Source organism: Heloderma suspectum, chromosome 3, assembly GCF_057233095.1.
Source record: "Heloderma suspectum isolate Gila_16-S chromosome 3, 16-S_ref, whole genome shotgun sequence".
NCBI classification, from domain to species: domain Eukaryota; kingdom Metazoa; phylum Chordata; class Lepidosauria; order Squamata; family Helodermatidae; genus Heloderma; species Heloderma suspectum.
The window spans coordinates 225,868,066-225,884,416 of NC_139460.1; the positions used below are offsets into that span (position 1 = coordinate 225,868,066).

General features: G+C 45.7%; 1 protein-coding gene across 1 annotated transcript; it reads right to left on the reverse strand.

Annotated features, from left to right (window-relative positions):
• Positions 1–101: 101 nt before the first annotated feature.
• On the reverse strand, positions 102–16,078 carry FFAR4 (free fatty acid receptor 4). Its single transcript, XM_084845853.1, has 3 exons — positions 15,397–16,078; positions 10,429–10,557; positions 102–2,336 (listed from the first exon to the last, which is right to left on the reverse strand). The coding sequence occupies exons 1-3, from the start codon at positions 15,925–15,927 to the stop codon at positions 1,923–1,925; spliced, it is 1,074 nt and encodes a 357-aa protein (XP_084701979.1). The 5' UTR covers positions 15,928–16,078; the 3' UTR covers positions 102–1,922.
• Positions 16,079–16,351: the final 273 nt, after the last annotated feature.

A 16,351-nucleotide genomic window follows, 5' to 3' on the forward strand; every position in this document is an offset into this window, starting at 1 on the left:
TAACATTTCATACATCTCCCAGAGACTGGATTAAATTACTTTTGGGGCGACGTTCACCCTGCAGGCCACAAATTGGGGAAGAAGAAAAAAGAAACTCGTATCACCACAAAATAATGTTTATTTTATTACATTTTTTAACAGACTAAAGATTTTTAAAAAAACAAAACAAAACCAAAACCATATCTATAAACCTTATTTTACAGCCAGATCCTCTACATCTTTACTCAGGAACAAAGTCACAGAGCTCAGTGTTTATTCCGCAAACAAGTGCACAGCATTGCAGCTTTAGGCTCTGATCCAGGAAACCAGGAACACAATGGAAGACTGCATACCCAACCCTTGCCTAACAAATATTTCTGAGTGATTGATTTCATTTATATCCCGCCTTTTTTCCTCTTGCAAGGAACCCAAGGCTTACGTTATCCTCTTCCTCCTCTCTGTTTTATCCTCACAACAACAACCTTGTGAGGTAGGTTGGGCTGAGAGTCTGTGACCGGCCCAAAGCCACCCAGTGAGCTTCCATGGCCAAGTGGGGACTAGAACCCGGATCTCCTGGATCTCAGTCCCAATACTCTCACCACTACACCACACTGGTGAAATTATTTATTACATTTGTGTTGTGCTTTCCTTCTATGGAACGCTAGCTTGAGTAAGTGGGGTTCTCAGGCAGTCCCCCATCCAGGCTCTGATCAGATCCAGCTCTGCTTTGCTTCATCAAGGTTGCTGCAGCATGCACTGCAATGCATGCCCCTGCAAGTGTTGGTTGGAAGAAAGGATGGCTAAGCAAAGTCCCATGTACACTTATCTTCACTCCCTTGACTAACAAGTGATGGATGCAGTTCTGTCAGCGCTGATCCCATTAGGTGTCTGCATGCACCACCCAGGTGCATTGCCTGTGCCCTGGCATCTTTTTACATTGGCAATAGGAGAGATTTGCAAAGGGAACTCTATTTCTGCACTTTTTTTGTATATTAGGCATGTATCCAGAAGAGGGTAGGCTTGGTTGGGCATCTGCCAAGGGCCCACTGACAAGAGCCCCCTGGAGTTGCTCCTCCTCTTCACCATGGCAACCTGCTTGTTCATCTGTCTCTGGCCCAGACAATGGTGGTGGTGAGAAGGAGATACTTCTGCCAACTGGCTGACTGCCTATCAAGCAAACAAACTGTAGCAATGATAAGACGATGAGAAGCAATAGCAGTGGTGACAATGGTGGTGAAAAGGTAGACTCACTGAGGGAAGGGGCCCATTTGTTTGTTTGTTTATTTATTTTCTATACTGGCCAATAGCCAAAGCTCTCTGGGCGGTTCACAAAAATTCAAATCCATTGAGGGTGTCTTGCCCAAGGGCTCTCAAAAACCTGGAGCCAGCATGGAGTATGAGAGGAAAACCCACAGATGCATGCGCAAAATGTACTTTACAGGTGGTATTGTTTGAATGGCTGAGTATCCCAGCAGCTGGCATTTGCTTATGTATTTTCTATTATGACCCCAGCAATCATACTTGAACAATTGCCTATGCTCCATTCATCCATCCATCCATCGTTCCATCCATCCATCCATCCTTGTATTTCTAAAAGCTGTGTGTTGGCATGCTGTCAAGGAAGCTCCCACCTCTGGTGAGATCCTGAAGAAAAGATTTTAATTAAGATGGTAAAATGTGGAACTCAGTTATGCTCTCAACTAAACTGTTTTAACTTCTGTTTATTTTCATCACCTTCAGTATCCCTTATATCTTACTATGGCAACAGTAACAAGGTAATTTTCTGCAGCACTAACTGCTTTCCAATACTTCAATATTCAGTACAAGGTCTGCCCAATCTGAGGACATTTTCTTTGTTTGTTTGTTTGGCTTTCCCAAATGCTCACTTTAGCACGTAGCTCTAAAAAGCTGGTGAGATTATCCTTATCAGGAACAACAGGAGGTTATCTGGAAATAACAGACACGGTGAAATGTCCATGGTTATGTTGCCTCAGAGTAGTGTCTGTCGCAGATGCAGTCTCTTTTTTCCCCGGAGGAGCTGGGCAACAGAAAAATATTCTCCTCCACTCACGTCTGAATTGGGCTACATTATATAAAACTGGATTGACAACTGAATTGGCAAATGTGAAGACCATTATCCAGAAGAAAAAAGAAGGCAAAATATTCACATCTGGTTTGAACCTCTGTACTAGAATGAGGAGAATGGTGATGATTATTGGACTCCACATGACAAAGAAAGAAATCATCAGTATAAACAGAGTCCGTAGCAGTTTGAAGTCTTGTTGGGAAATTCGAATGTGATGACTCTCTGAGTAGGCCATGCCAGTATGTAGACGTCTCCTTGATGCTTTTGCAATCTGCATTAAAAAACATAATGATAAAGTAACTTTTCAGAAAAGAATTTTACAAAGGTTTGGAGACTAAACTCTGTATATTACATTTTCTCTCTCTTCAGAAGGCTACTGAAAAAGTGGAATTTTTGATTTCACACTTAATTTTTCTCAACAATAAAATGATATTTTTCTAGCTGTTCACAAGCCCATCCATCCTTGTACTCAGCTGTGGGGTTTCCCCTCTCATATATAATTTATTATTACATTTATATCCCTTGCTTTTTTTCTTCATGAAAGAAACCCAAGACTGCATTCATAGTCTTCCTCTCCATTTTATACTCACAACAACTCTGTGAGGTAGGCTAGGCTGAGAGTCAGTGACTGCCCAAGGTCACCCAGTGAGCTTCATGGTCAACCGGGGACCCAGATCTCCCAAGTCCCAGTCCAACACTCGAATCACTACACCACGCTGGCTTTCTAACGTGGCTCGCTTTGGGAGCTTTGCACCTTGGGTGGTGGGCGGGGGGATGCCAGTGCTGCTCTGCCTCAGGCAGCAATGTCTTTGGCGGGCCTTGCCAATTGCAGTTCCTGGGATTTCCATTTGAAAAGAATCTTGTTTAACAAGGCTGGGACAGGGCTTGAAACTCTGCTGCCCATCAAGCTGAGATTCTTAGGTTAGATGGGCCAGTGGACGATGTTCTACTATCCACTCTACCCTTGAAGACTTCCAGAGGAGATGCCATAGTTGTTCTAATGCCCCTTTCCCATTACTGAACTATTCTTAGTTAGGCCTTTGAGAATGTCGCTTATTCTTTGTGTGCTGTTACGCATGAGGACAGAAAGTAGTTCTAAAACTGAACGTCTATTCTAGACAGCATTGGTGTTCCATCTGCATTGTGCATAAACTAAATGCAATTCATGGACACTTTGCTTAACTGAACACTTCTGGAATTTGAGGTGGGATGGGAGGCAAGTCATCACACCTGGAATGATGCAGGGGTGGGCAGAAGGCAGATCTCTTGAACTGCAGTAGATGAGCACAGGTCTCCCACACTCAGTCGCTTAACAATGGCAGTTTTGAAGACTAACGTGGAGCGCTAGAATCCTCAGTCTGTACTGAGTCTGATGTAGATTAGTGTTTGTGCATGTGGGCCATCCCAAGATAGGGCTCATGGGACTCAACAGGTAAATGGCTGCCTCCTGGGCCGCCATTTTGCATCTGGCTCCAGCTTGTGGACCTTGAGGCTCTAGTAAAAAATGAAGTAGGTCCTGAAAGACTGAAGTCCACTCTCCCCTGTGGGAGAGGTGAGCAGTTTCAGACTTGCAGGATCAACTCTGTTTTTTTTTTACAATTTCCGAAGGGGTAGTGGTGTTAATGTGTTGCAGCAAAAACAACAAAGGCTCTTGTGGCACCTTAAAAACTAATAGATTTATTCTGGCATAAGCTTTCATGGACACTGTCTGCTTCATCAGATACATGAAGTGTTAACCTCAAATTGGCATTCTTTATACTGAGGGTGGTGGTGGTAGGGATGTAAACTATGTTGTTAGAGGGAACTGAAGTGCAAAAAAGTACAGATAGTGATGATTACATTAACAGTTGCCATTCATAAAACATTGTAGGGTGATGACACAAACCTCATTGCAAAGGAGGGACAACTAACATATGTAGTGAATTTTCTAAAAAAAACCCAACCCTTTGTTTCACAGGAAATAGTGTTGAATCTCTTGATAGAGATCTGCCAATTTGAGGTTAACACTTCATGCATCTGATGAAGTGGGCCATGTCCACAAAAGCTTATGCCAGAATACATGTGTTCGTTTTTAAGATGCCACAAGACCCTTTGTTGCTTTTGTTTTTACTAGAAATTTAAGATCCACCAACTGGAACCTGGTACATACACTTAGAGCATCTCTACACTAGCCTAAAATCCCACATTTAAAACGGGACTTTCTGCTTCCGTTGTTCCTCCCCATTTCCCCCCTCCTTTCCCCCCTTATCTGAGTCTTCCATATGTTTCATTATACAGCTGCTAGATGGTGCTGTGGTCTACCTCCCCTTATTGTGGCTTTTCCTTTTTCACAGAGGGAACTGAAGTAATTTGATAGCTCATTATCTCTGAACTTTTAAAAAATGGAATAAAGGTCATTTAGTGCAGGAGACACCCTGGAGGTTACTGATGTCATTTAAAGGGCCCACAAACGTCCGTGAGTAACCAATCTCAATAGCAGGATAAAAGCTCTGTGTGGAGAAACCCCTCAAATTAAAAGATTACACAAAGAATTAAAAGAATTCTGAGTCCAGAAAATGGTGGTGTATCAGAATTGAACAGAATTCCCAGTCATTGTTACCCCAGGCTTTCTTCATTTCAGCAGTATAATTTAGGTTGGGGGTGGGGAGGAGTCATTTTGTTGCTGTTATTGTTCAAAACTGGGAGTCAGAAATCCTTTCTGATCTACTGCAGACCACCCAGAGATCTACCAGTAGATCCAGATGTACTGGACTGCTTGAAAGTAGAGTGGGGTCAAATGCCACCTCAGAGAATGGCATTTTTTTGGTCTGCATTTCAAAGCTAACTAACCTGATCCTCACCTTTTGGGCTAATGTGCACATTGGCACATGGTTACTCTTCGGATCCCGCACTTCTCCAAACTTTGTGATGCAGTTCGTGGCTCAAAAAATGAACCGAAATACATTTAGCATAGAATACATTTAGATATGAAGAATTTGAGAGAAAATATGTTTGGAAATGAGAAACTATATTAAAAATGTATGCGTTTTCATGCAGTTTTTTAAAGTGCAGATAAATGTAGAAATGGGACAGAATGTACTTATGTATGGACACATAGAACTGAAATGGACCAGAAATAGACTCATCCATCCATCCTATCAATAGGCTAGCACTATGTACCCTGTAAACTAGGGGTAGGCAATGTGGTGCCACCAATGTGCCCCCAGACACCTTTCTTGGCACCCACCAAGGTGCCCTACCACCCCCACTTTTAAAAAATTAATGTATTTTCTTACTGGCAGGTGGGATTGCTTTGAAAAAGGTTCCTGTTGGGGCCGAAAACAGTGGGTTCAAAGGAGTTGTGTAGTGTGTTGAGGCTCAAACTCCACCTCTGCTTTGTACTCAGTCTTTTCGGCAGGTTACTTGTCCTTTGCCACACCTGCAATAGCAGTCATTTTTCAGTGGTGCCTAGGACAGCAATTGGACAAATTGCCAAATATGCCCATGGCCAAAAAAGGTTGCCCACCCCTGGCTATAACAGGATTTGGAATTGGTATTATTTTGGCCCATTACTTTCCTGAGAGGTAGGCTAAATAAACAGCAACATCTCTCAGCTGTGTCCAGCTAGAACCTCAGGACTCTACAAGCATCCAATGTCTGCCTTTAAAAAAAAGTGAATACAATTATGAGTTCTTAAGAAAACCCTGTTGCCTGCTAGGTTAGGGAGGTCTGGTCTAGGAAGCTAGATAACTTCTCCCCTGGGTATCCTAAACTAGTTGACCCTGCCTGTAGGCTGTAGCCAACAGAAGGTACTAATTTAAAGGGTGGCTATAATTCTTTGGCATCTCATGGGAAACATTATTTAAATCTTATGGGAATCAGCCCTACATATTTTACTTACAAGCATCAAAAGCAAGTGAAAAGATGAAAGTATTTAAGAATGTAACACAGACCTCAACCTTACAATCAATAAAGCAAATCAAAATTAGAGTCATGCTCTCAAATGAGAACTGGAGGAGAGTAAAAAATAAATAACAAAGGGAAAATGCTTCCCCGTTCCATCAGATTGAAATTAGTAGTTTTGTTTCCTCCTGGGAAATCAAACGTTTGATCTCATTGAAATGTGATTTGCATATTGTTTGACTATTATGAAAAAAAAAATAAACTGCTTTTCATTTAGCTTTCTCTAATCCCTTTACTGTGTTATTGTTATGTTAGCAAACTGTTCTGTATACATATTGCATCACATTGTTCTTCAGTATCCACTCTTACTTTCCTCAGAAAGAAAAACTGTATTAGTTTAAACCAGGAGTGCAGAACCTTTTTCTGGTGCAGGGCCAGATTGCCATTTTAGTTTTTCTCCGTTCTCAACACAGACAAAGGGACTCTGTGGCTGCTCTTCCCCACACCTGCAGATTCCCAGGTTTTGCATGGCCCCTGGCATCCCAGTGCGGGCGCTGCGCAAATCAATCCTGCCAGCATGGGGAAGAGTGGCTGCTCTTCCAGGCACTGGCAGAATCCACCACCCATATTCCTGCTGTTATCTCCGATCTCAGATTGGCAATAACAGTGGGGATTTCCACTGGAGGGTTTTCCTCCAGGAGAAGGGACAAAGGCCAAGCACCACCCCCTAGAGGAACCCCAGAAGCTCTGCAGGCTGGATCAGGGAACCTGTTGGGCCAGATTAGGCATGCAGGCCAGGGGTTCTGCACCCCTGGTTTAAACTTTAAAATGTGGTTGTGTAGGATCAGTTTGAAAACACTAGCTCTATGCTGGTTTCAGCCTGAACATGCGAGAGTTAAAACTATGGTGAGGGTAAGGGCGCAGACGCATGTCCCACCCCCCATATCCCCACTTAGTGCTAAACACATGAAAGCCTTCAGAGGTGCCTGCATGCCTGGAGATAGTGGGGGCAGGGCTTGCATGTGTGCCCTCCACTCCCCACACCCCCCCACCTCATATGCCCAGGCTGAACACCTGCCTAGGGCCAGTAGTACCAGAAGCAGCACTCCTATCATTCATCTGGCCACAATTCAGATTGAGCTCAAGAATGAAATCAAGGTCAACCGGTTTTCTTACACCGACCCATTTTTATTGAGTTAAAGTGAGGCTTTAATTTAGGTACTGGTGTACCATGGATGTAATTCTTGGTATTTCAAATGCTGCCTTGAATCCAAACGTACATAGGTTCTTACCAGACTGGCTTCAGGCCTAGTTTTGGAATGGAAACTGCCTTGGCTGCTCTGTTGGATGATTTACTCCAGAGGACAGACAGGGGTCTGTGACTATGTTGAGTCAGTGACTTGTGCTACCATTGACCATCGTATCTTTCTAGGTTGCTGGGCCAAGTTGGGAGTCAATGACACTGCTCTTCAGCAGTTCAACTCCTACCTGTCAGATAGATCTCAAAAGATGGTGTCGACGGTTTGCTACTTTATCGCTGGGGATTTATCCAGAGGTTCCACAGGGTTCAGTCTTGTCCCTCACCCTTCTACATATAGCTGGGAGAGGTAGTCTGGCAGTCTGGGTTGAGGTGCCAACTATGCTAGCACCTCTGCCCAAATTATAACGAGCTGAACTGAGGCGAGCACAGCCCACATGGAGCAGGCCTCCTGCTCTGGCTCTGGGCCTGCCCTCTGGCGGGAAGAGAGACTCAGAGCATCACTAAGTGTCATCAGTATGCTGATGACATTGAGCTCCATTTCTGTTTTTCAACAGAACCAGGTGAGCTGATAGAAACCCTAAATGAGTCCCTGAGAACAACAATGGAAATTATCAGGGTGAATAACTAAAGCTCAGCACAGACAAAATAGGGGGAAATGATCTGGGAGTTGGCAGTTCTCATGTTCTGGATGAAGCCAGGTCGAGTCAGGATGAAGGATCAAGTGTGGAGCTTGCGGTTATTGCTGAACCCAGATTCCTTCTGGATTTCTCAGTGGCTGCTGTGGCCAAGTGTCTTTTATCAGCTTTGGCTGGCACACGACTGATGGCTCCTCCTAGATTATGATGACTGGGCCACTGTGACAAATGCTTGGGTAACCATCAGGCTGGACTGTTGCGGAGCGCTGCCACACTGCAGAGCGGCGGCCTTTGAAGATTGCCCGGAACTTTCAGTTAGGGCTGCCTGATTCATTACAGGTATAGGCCGAAGGTTGCATATTACACTGGTACACACAACTGCACTGGCTGCCAATTAATTTCAGGGCACAATTCAGTGCTGGGTCTAACCTTTAAAGTCCTAAATGGTCCAGTCCCAGGTTACTTAAACACCCACTGTCTCCCACACCAGCTTCCACATATACCGATACCCTCAGAAGAGGCTCTGATCCAAATACCTTTCCTGCCTGAGATCTGATTGGCAGGGCATTCCTGCTGTAGACGACTGCTGAATTGCAAACGTATTTGGTGTAGACCAAAACTGAGATGTTCTTTTAAATACAGTTTTCTTTTCTTTTACCTCTTCCAAACTTTTCTACAAAGACGGCAGAAGCATTGGTACCAATATGGGGGTCTTAAGCTGTCCATGGCTCTCTAGCACCTTCTACTAGGGAAATGTATAATATTGCCAGTATATCTCCTAGACAGCAGCTTTCCTCGCTCCCAGCTGGCCGCTGCAGTACACACAGCCAGGAGCAGGGCTTTTTCTCAGGGCAATATGCATTCCATGCAAGTGCAAATCTCGATTCTGGGTGCAGAGAATTCAGCATCCTGCGGATCCCAGAGTTCACAGAGGGCAATGCCTAGTCAAATCTCAAACACTGGTGCGTACACGTGTAGGATTTCTAGTAATCAGGGGGTGGGACTCTGCGTGCTACATAGCTTTTTGTACCTCCATATAACAAAAAGAAGCAGAATGACTTGTGTAAAATAGGGAAATACGTCTTTGCTTTGAATAATATGACATGTTGCAGAATTAAGCATTTCTTGGCACACAATTTTATAGAGAATACACTCAGCCCTGTTATTCTGCCCAGGACAACCTCATTCTTACCATGGGAAGTCAGCTATCTCCTATTAGTTCTGATTGTGGGTATCACAGTATTGATTTGGGGTTTTTTCACACAATGTTGCTGTTGCTGTATAATAAAGCTGATATTATACAGGAGATCTATTGCTTTCTGTTACTACAGCTCATGTAATATTCCCCACTGTCTTCCAGCATGCAAGGGGACAAAGATGTCCTGGCCACCTAGGAACAATGATGGATGGTGGTTCACAGTACAATCACGTACATGTCTCCTGAGAAGTAAGCTTCACTGAGTTCAATGCCTTACTTCTTGGTAAGCAGGAATAGGATTGCAGCCTTAGTTTTCCTAAGTGTACTCCCCATTGCCCTGAAGCTGCAAAATAATTAGATCGATATTTCTCTAATCCAAAGGCACCCAAAATGTACTAACTAACCACAGAATCCTCAAACGTACATACAGAAGGGGCAAAACTAAATGTTATGTTAAGCACGCTATTCAAAAATATAGTTAGGATGTGCCACTCCTCCTCCTTAGCAAAAAGCAGCTGTGGTCAGCCCCCGTCTGCATCGGGATCATGGAATGACGGTAGGATCCTGTTGAAAATCCCCCCCCCCCGATGCTATACTTCTTCAGGAACAAATAACTCAGCAGTGGGTCGAGGCAGGAAAATGGTGCGGAGGGGAAGGGCCATAGTGCGGATGTTGATCAGGGCCCCCATGGCAGCTTTTTGTTTTAGAAACAAATGTGGCAGGTCCTAATAGCATGTTTTAAATAGTCACTAAACAAAACGTGTGGTTTGTCCCTAAATAAATTCTATGTAAAGTATTTGGAGCAACAAACTGCTCAGGGTTAAAACTTTAATGATAACAAATGAGCGTCCATGAAATAGTCAAGAACAGGAAACAGTGGGCTACTTCTCATATCACGTGCGGTTTTGCACTTCAACGTATACTGACTGATTATGCTCCGCTATTACTGTCTATAAAACTGTATAACTTCAGGCCTGTGGTCCCAATTGGTTTAATTTGGCCCTCCAGGGGTCCCTAGATGGACATGCCCCCTCCCCTGGGCCCACCCCTTTGCTCCACCCACCAGCTGATTAGTAGTTTCCCGGCTTCTGTGCAGTTCTTTCCCCTATCTAAAAGGTTGAAATGCTTTTCCTAGGGCTTAGTTCCTGACAGGAAGAGCTGTAAGCTGCAATATGCTGGTACTTTCCATATTTTGGCATCACCCCCTTTGCCTTCAGCCCTGCCTACCACTGGAATGTGCCCCTGGAGAGCTTCTCTGAAACTGAATTCAACCTCAAGCTGAAATAGGCTCCCTATCCCTGAACTAAAAAACCATTTGCTATATCTCCGTTTGAATTTTAATTGGGACAATTATTTTAATATATTAAAAAAAAACATGGAGAGATACCTGTAAAATCTTTGAATAACTAATTACAATGACCAACCCTGGTATTAGAAAGACCACAGTGACAAAAGAGACGTCCCAAGTGATTTCTCCTGCAATGCTGGGCCAAATCAAGGTGCAAACGTTCTCTTCCTGTAAGCAAAGAACAAAACTTCTGTAAGCATTTAACTTGGGCATTTATTTTTGTCATAAAGTTTCCTGTCCTGACTTGGTTCCTGTTCTAAGAACAGATAATTACTAACCAAACAGGATCTATGGAAATAGCTAATATTCAAAATACATTTTATTAATGTAATGTGGATCATGTTCAGATAAAGGCTGTACAAACTCTATTTTGTACACTATTTCACTATTTTTGTACACTATTTCAAATACAAAAACAAAATGCTAATTATATTCTCTTGTTATTGCCTGTGGTCTACACATAAACTTGCATTTCTATACACGTCTGTTTCTTGTGCAGTGTGTGGGTGCAACAGAATTTGCGTAATCCCCCATATGAATGGTACAATCTGCAGCAAATGAAGAGTTTTTTAAAAGCTGATGATGAAATCATCAATAAATGTACTTTTGCCCATACTGTGTTTTGTCATGGTCACTGAAGGTGGAAAAAAGCTTAAGAGGGAAGTTGAAAAGAAACTTTTCTTGCTCTCCTTTCGCAAACAAAGCCCAGCCTTAAACCATGTTCATGTCAGGTAGACAAAAACAATATTGTAAATTAAGAATTAGGCCAGAAATTACAGCAGCCAGTTTCATTCCCATTTGTTCTGCTTGGCTCCTTCTGCTAATGTGACCAGCTAACCAGGTACCAAAAGCTGAACCTGGGTTCCTGGCTTGTGATGCACTGTACAAGCCAAGATTGCAAACCTGGGAACCTTTTTGATTCCTGGAGAACCTGGCTAGTGAGCAGTTGGTGAAACTGGCTAGTGGCCAAAAGGGTGCAAATGGGCTGCGTGCACTAGCATGCAGCTTGCTCAGGATTACCCAGAGACTACAGATGTGCTTCCAAAAGAAAGCACTAGGATGGGAGTTGTAGTCCAACACATCTGGATGGCACCAAGCAGGAGAAGGCTGTATTTAAACTGCCTTTGCAGCTACTTGCCTATTTGTCTAGAAGCACCCGCAGTCCACCTGCTCAAGTCGTTTTGGGCCACGGTGTTCTCTGGTTGGCATAAATTGGCTTTGAGGGTGGGGTGGGGGTCCAACCTGCTTGATCTTGCTTTACAGCAGGAGGCTGGACTACAAAACATTGTGGTTTCTTCCAGCTCTAACACCACAGGGCTTCTTGCAAATTGCTATGTGTCAGTTACCAATCCTAACACACACTTCTAAATTCTCAGCATTGCTTGATCCACTTATTGCTGTCCCTCCAAGTGTTCAGGGCAGCTTGCATCATTCCAAATCATGAAAATAAGTATATTTCAGCCTACACAATCTCCTTTGATATGCCTACACTATGTGCTCTGTGGTGAAGCACTCCAGGAACCTTGTAATAAGCCTCACCTTTGGAGAACACACACCTGGCCCTGCAGCGCCTGCAAAGCTGCTTCCTGGAATCCGATTCATAACATTTTTCTTGCATCTGGGCTTGTAGGAAAAGCTACAGATTGTCTATTAACTGTGGAAGATTTGCCCAACATTCTGGATACAGGAACTGATCTTTCCTTGGTTTAATTGCCTGGGAACCATTTGTGTGAGAGAGTGAAAGAGGGTTGGGGAATGCACTTGTCAAAGACCAACCCGCTGCCCTCCAGGTGTTGGATTATAATGCCCATCATCCCCAGCCATCTTAGACCAGCCTTTTCCCAACCTGCTGGCCTCTAGAGGTGTTGGACTACAAATCCTGTTACCTCCAGGCAGCATGGCCAATAGCCATGGATTGATGGGAAATGGCATCCAACACCTCTGGAGGGTACCAGGTTGGGGAAGGCTTTCTTAGACTGAGGCTGCAGTCCTATAACACTTACCTGGGAGTAAGTCCCACCAGACTCAATGGGATATTTGAAGCAGTTGGGAGGGGTGTTTTTCCTTTACCCCATACCGCCTCTCTAGTCCAAATCCACTTGCAAATTGGTGTATCCCCCTGCAGTGATCCAAGCGCCTGGATGTGTCTCCAAACATTACAGGAGAAGTGCAGGCAGAGATGATGGGAGCTGCGGTCCAACAACATTTGGGGACCCAAGATTGGAAAATGCTGAGTTAAACCATGATTTAGCATTTTCTGCATGAGCCTTTGTATGCCCAAGCAAAGTATCACGTCTCCTACTCCTACATGGCTGGAAGGAGAAATAAACCATGATCCAGTTTCACTTTCTCCAATTCCAGGCTTGTCCTTATGCACAAACCAGTAATCATGGTTTAAAATGAACTCTAATCAATTGCTAAACAAGCCAACTGCAAACCACGGATTATGAATCAGGCTTGTTTAACAAGCTACAGTTTATTTTAAATCATGTTTCCTGGTTTGTATGTAATGACAAGCCAGGAATCGGGGGAAGTGAAACTGAGTCCTGGTTTACTCCTCCGCCCAGCTGCACAAGACGAGGCAGGAGGGGAGAGAGCACATTTTGTTTACCTTAGCGTAAATGAAGGGGCCCCAGTCTGAATCACTGAGTGCAGGTAGGAGAGGTTTAAACCTTCTCACCCAGCCACTCTTTTTTCCAAAAATTTGCTCCACCCCACCACGGGGACTAAAAAAAGAGAAAAAACCTCCATTGGCACCAATGGAGGTTTTTGTTGTTGTTGTTTTAAATTCCCTATGAGCCTCGTGTGGCGCAGAGTGGTAGGTGGCAGTATTGCAACGGAAACTCTCCCCACGACCTGAGTTTGATCCCAGCCGAAGCTGGGTCCCGGGTAGCCGGCTCAGGTTGACTCAGCCTTCCATCCTTCCGAGGTCAGTAAAATGAGTACCCAGCTTGCTGGGGGAAAGGTAGTCACGACTGGGGAAGGCAAACCACCCCGCTATAGTCTGCCATGAAAATGCCAGCGAAAGCGGCATCCCTCTAGGAGTCAGCAATGACTCAGTGCTTGCACAGGAGGAACCTTTCCTTTCCTTTAAATTCCCTATAGTGGTGGTGAATTGGGGGTGGGGGAGTAACTGGATGGGAAGGTTTAAACCTCCCCTAGTCATGCACAGTGACCCCAATCTAGACTGGGCCTGCATGCAATTACACCAAGGTAACCAAATTTATGAGGATTGGCCACATGCTATATAGTTAACATAGCATGTAGTTCAGCCTTGACTCTGTAGCTATTCAAACGTGAGGGTTTGTGCTGGGTTATAGGCAAACTCAAACACCAACAGCATGGAGGTTTTACCACTCAGAAGGCAAGTAGAGTTAAAGAGACAGAGGGAGCAATCCTATGGCTGCTAAACAGCATCTAGACGGCCATAGGATATGTTGTTTTCCGAGAACTGACCTCCCCACACTTCTGCGCTGCCTTGGAGGCAGCGTGGAACAGCCCTGTCCTCTGCGCTCACAAGAGGAGTATGGAGCGGCCGAAAAGGGGCGTGGCTGGGGGCGTGCTGGGGCGAGGAGGGCAGAACTGCCTGTATGACACATCCTATGTGTCGTACAGCAGCTTCCTTCCCCGCTCCATCTTCCTGTGTCTAGACAGCCTCAATTGGCTGTCTAGCCAAAAAAGCAGGGCAGCGGAATGAACAATCCCCCCCCCCCCCGGTGCTTCTCCTGTCCTGCTTTGGATAGGCCGTTGCCTCCGAGTTCGGAGGCAGCTGCCTATCTAGATAGGGTTGCTCCCTTAACAGCAGCCCTAGTTACTCTTTTTCCAGTTACCGGCTTGTCATTATGTACAAACCAGGAACTGTGATTTAAAATAAACTCTAGTCAATTACTAAGCAAGCCTATTTCAAACCATGGTTATGAATCCAGCTCCTTTAACAAGTAGAGTCTATTTTAAACTACAACTCCCGGTTCATGTGTAACAAGAAGCCAGGAATTGGGGAAAGCAAGCCTGAATTTACTTGGAACTCTCTCTCTCTCTCTCTCTCTCTCTCTCTCCATCTTTTCTGGACATTCACCATAGTCCAAACTTGCATATTTTTCAGATGTGTTCAATGGCTTACCTACCTGGTTGAGGCTTGGGAGGTTACAGTTAAGCTACAAGAAATTGTGCACTTTTAACTGTATTCTAATCTGATTTAATTGTATTCTGTTTTAATGAGATATTTAAGCTTTCTGAACCTTTAGATAGGGTGTAGACCATCAATAAATCCATACCCTTTAACATGTATTTAAACACTCCAGTGTACTACCAAGTGGATTTCCTCCCTCCCCTCACCTTCCAAAGCATGCTTAAGGGTGAACTGGGGAGTCTGGTGAGCATTTTTGCTAGGGTGATATCTGGGATGTTATTAATTCCAAATCAATGAATATCTTCATATTCTGTGTATACGCCATAAGAAATACAAAATTAATATAGTGATGTGCTGCCTGATTTTATAAATGTTAGAATCATAGAGCTGGAAGGGGTCTTGGAGGTTTCTATGCTCAAGGCAAGATGCAATGACAGCATTGCTGACAAATGGCTGATCAGCCTTAAATAGCTCCAGCAAAGGAAAGCCAATGAGTTCTGAGGATAAAATGGAGAGGGTGAGGGGACCCACGAAACCACCTTGACGTCCTTGGAGGAAAACTAGGATGCAAATAAATAGTACGACAAGAATAATTGTATGTAAGTAGTACGAAAATCAGTGAACTCTGAGCAAACGTGCTTAGGATTTGGGTAGCAAAGGCGCATGCTTTTACTCCAGCGGTGGGAGCTTGTGGCCCTCTCGATGTTTGTCTTACAACTCAGCCCTAGCACACATAGCAAGAGTGGGGGATGATGGGAGTTGTTGGGCAAGCCATCTGGAGGCCCACCCCTGCTTTATGCCTTCCACGGAAGGGATCTCCTGGGCCATTTTCCATTGCCAGTTGACTGGAATCCACACCGCCACCATGAGCGACTCACCTGGCCCGTCACGTCCATGGGCTGGACGTGGAAGAAGAGACAGAGCGGGAGGGTGGCCACCGCCGAGAAAGCCCAGATGAGCAGCAGGGCGGCGGCCACCAGCCTGCCTCTGTGGGGCCGCGCGGGCCTGAACCGGACGATGCTGACCACGCGCTCCAGGCTGACGGCGGCCAGCGAGAGGATGGCGACGCTGCCGCTGAGGCTTATCAGGTAGAAGAGCAGGTGGCAGGCGACGGGGCCCAGCGGCCAGTGCTCGGTCCAGCGCACCAGCACGATGAACGGGATGGCGCTGATGAAGAGCAAGTCGGCGCAGAACAGGTTGAGCACCAGGCAGGTGGAGGCGCGCCAGCGGCGCGGGCGGCGCGCCAGCAGCCGGATGGCGCACGCGTTGGCCGCGAAGGCGAGCACGAAGATGGACGCCAGCGCGGCCGTCTCCAGAGCGCCGAGGGCCACGCGGTTGGAGCCCTTGAACTCCGAGAAGAAGGGGAAGAGCGTTTCGTGCTTCCGCAGGGCAGCCCGAGCCCCGGGCATCGGGGTCGCGGCGCCCAGGGCGTCAGGCGGCCACGCCAGGGGAAGGAGCGCTACCCCGCTCTCCAGCCCCGACGGGGCGGCCCGACGCGGGGCAGCGCTGCCTCCTCCTTCCCTGGGCGCAAGTTGGGATTGGAGCGAGCACCTGCCTGGCTTGTTTGAGGTTGCCTCTGCAACCAAGAAGGAAGTGGCAGGAGGCTGCGGAGGGTAAACAGTGCCGTTTGTCCCGCGATGACAAAAGCACACACACAGCCCCAACAGCCCACGCTTTTACGAGCAAGTGGCTCTGGTACAAGAAGGCACCGCTGCCTCCCGGCTGCGATCCATAAGGCGTCGATCCGAGCTCTTCCAGCGGATGCTAATGATGGACAGGCGTGGTGGCTTGAATGGCCAATGACAGGAAGGGAAGGAAACGCCAGTGATCAAC

What these genes read in the sequence shown, in the direction of transcription:
- FFAR4 (XM_084845853.1), bottom strand. Translation starts at nt 15,927, where the DNA reads ATGCCCGGGGCTCGGGCTGCCCTGCGGAAGCACGAAACGCTCTTCCCC. An exon ending in CCATGGACGTGACGGGCCAG is followed by an intron (nt 10,558 to 15,396) that starts GTGAGTCGCTCA and finishes CTTTGCTTACAG; the next exon opens with GAAGAGAACGTTTGCACCTT. An exon ending in GTTATTCAAAGATTTTACAG is followed by an intron (nt 2,337 to 10,428) that starts GTATCTCTCCAT and finishes TTTTTAATGCAG; the next exon opens with ATTGCAAAAGCATCAAGGAG.